Source organism: Scyliorhinus canicula, chromosome 10 (assembly GCF_902713615.1).
Source record: "Scyliorhinus canicula chromosome 10, sScyCan1.1, whole genome shotgun sequence".
NCBI classification, from domain to species: Eukaryota; Metazoa; Chordata; class Chondrichthyes; order Carcharhiniformes; family Scyliorhinidae; genus Scyliorhinus; species Scyliorhinus canicula.
Genome location: NC_052155.1, coordinates 190,966,659 through 190,969,040, shown reverse-complemented (window position 1 = coordinate 190,969,040; position 2,382 = coordinate 190,966,659). Strand labels below are relative to the sequence as shown.

Genomic DNA, 2,382 nt, shown 5'->3' with positions numbered 1-2,382 from the left:
AGTCAGAGGGAGTGAGGGGAAGATGTGTCTGGTGATGGAATCATGCTGGAGTTGGCAGAACTGGCAGAGGATATTTGAATGTGGAGGCTGGTGGGGTGAAAACTGAGGAGGGGGGGGGGGGGGGGGGAGATATCCTGGGTCTGGGAGGGAGGAGAGGGGTGAGGGCAGAGGAACCTGTTATATCATTTGTTATTTGTAGTTCATGTGTTATTACATTTGTTATATCCATTTATAGAATAAAGTCAGAATTGTCATAATTAAATCTCACTGGTTTCACAAAGTAATTTTTATTCATCCAAGTTCAAAAATAATATGCAACTAAGCTGGTGAAATGAACATGTTGTCTGGGCAGCCCCGGTGGAACTGTCCTAACCCTCCAGCTGTGTTTCAGCACCTTGTTCAGAGTGAGTATGAGCTGCTGTGGGGTTTTTGTAAAGACTCCCCTCCGGTTTCAGACAGTGTGGTCCCAGAGAGCACAGTAATACATTCCGGATTCATCCTCCTTGATGTCCCGCAGCAACAGGCTGCACGATTTGGTGGCAGATCGTTTTTCCGCAAATAAAACCCTGTTGGTTATGTCCTGTGCGGTCTCGGATGGATTCTTATAATAAAGCATTCTCTGTAACCCCTGTCCCGGACTCTGCCGGTACCAATGGATTATGGCACTGGCGAAGTCTGAAACGTGGATTTCACACTCAAACCGCACCGTTTTGTTGGGAAGTCTGGTCATGGAGAGTGCAGACTGTGTCAGCGTTACAGCGTCAGATTTCCCTGCAGTAGATAAGACAAATCAATCAGATTATTAGTTAATAAGGGGAGGGGGGGGGGGATGATAAACAAAAGAATCAGTTTGGAACCGACAGTACTGACTGAGGAAAGAGGTGAGTAAAATCACCACAATGTGACCCTCCATCTTTGGCCAAGATTGGACTGATGGAGGTTTAACCATCACCCTGACTAGGCTGCCACAGCGGAAATTGTGTCAATCGATTCCACCCAATGCTGAGTCTCCACGTGGCCTCAATGCTGCCGTTTTTCTACTTCACCCGGTTAATGTTTCACTTCAATCTGCCTTTCCCCACACCCAGAACAGCTGCTGAGTGGCTGGACCAGCTTTCTGATATTACCCGGCACTGACCTTCTGTCTGCTATCCCGCCCTGTCCTTGCCCCATTCAAACAGTTCCAGTAACCATCTCACACAGCTTCTTACTGGGAGGTGTCAGGGCCTCCTGGTCAGGGCCAGAGGCCCACATCTCTTCAATGTGTCCCACATGAGGAACAATATGGACGGCAGGAAGGAGAAAATGCTGGAAAATCTCAGCAAGTCTGGCAGCATCTGTGTAGGGAGAGAAAAGAGCAAACGTTTCGGGTCCAATGACTCTGTCAAAGCTCATATGGACGACACGGCGGCACAGTGGTTAACACTGCTGCCTCCCAGCGTCAGGGACCCGGATTCAACTCCTGTCTTGTGTTTCTGTGCGCAGTCTGCACGTTCTCCCCACGTCTGCGTGGGTTTCCTCCGGCTGCTCCGGTTTCCTCCCACATGTCCAAAGATGCACAGGTTAGGGGGATGTTAATTTGCCCCTTAGTGTCCAAAAGGTTAGGTGGAGTTACTGGGTTATGGGGATCGGGTTGGGGCATGGGGCCTAAGTAGGGTACTCTTTCCAAGGATCAGTGCAGACTCAATGGGCTGAATGGCCTCCTTCTGCACTGTAGAGATTCAGATCTTTTTACATGTCTGTGCACTGCCGCTAGCACAGGTGCATCCTGTGTGCCCCAGTAACCAGAGGTGGGAACATTACTGCAAATAAACTAACCCCAGGTTCTAACCCGATTGTCCATCACCTCTTCTAACTATTGAAGATGAACATTTTATTTTCATAGAATCATAGAATTTACAATGTAGAAGGAGGTCATTCGGCCAATTGAGTCTGCACGACCCTTGGGAAAGAGCACCCCACTTAAGCCCACACCTCCACCCTATCCCCGTCACCCAGTAACCCACCTAACCCTTTTGGACACTAAGGGCAATTTAGCACGGCCAATCCACCTAATCTGCACATTTTTGGAATGTGGGAAGAAACCGGAGCACCCAGAGGAAACTCACGCAGACACAGGAAGAACGTGCAGACTCCACAAAGACCCAAGCCGGGAATCGAACCTGGGACCCTGGAGCGGTGAAATAACAGTGCTAACCACTGTGCTACCACGCTACCCTTTGTCATTTCTGCTTTTAGTTGGTTTATTGAGTTTACTCAGACTCCGACCTCAAAATCTTTCTTGGATTTTCAAAACCGATACAGGTGTCGGAGAATTGTTGCTGTCAAGCGAGTAGCAAGTTCCTTCCTCTCTCTGGATCTGGTTTTTTTCCCCTCTGTACT

General features: G+C 48.8%; 1 gene segment (V, D, J or C); it reads right to left on the bottom strand.

The window, feature by feature from the left end:
• Nucleotides 1–257: 257 nt before the first annotated feature.
• LOC119972113 lies at nucleotides 258–923 on the bottom strand. The segment is given in 2 exon segments: nucleotides 258–771; nucleotides 871–923. Coding segments are annotated over 2 exon segments (363 nt in total).
• Nucleotides 924–2,382: the final 1,459 nt, after the last annotated feature.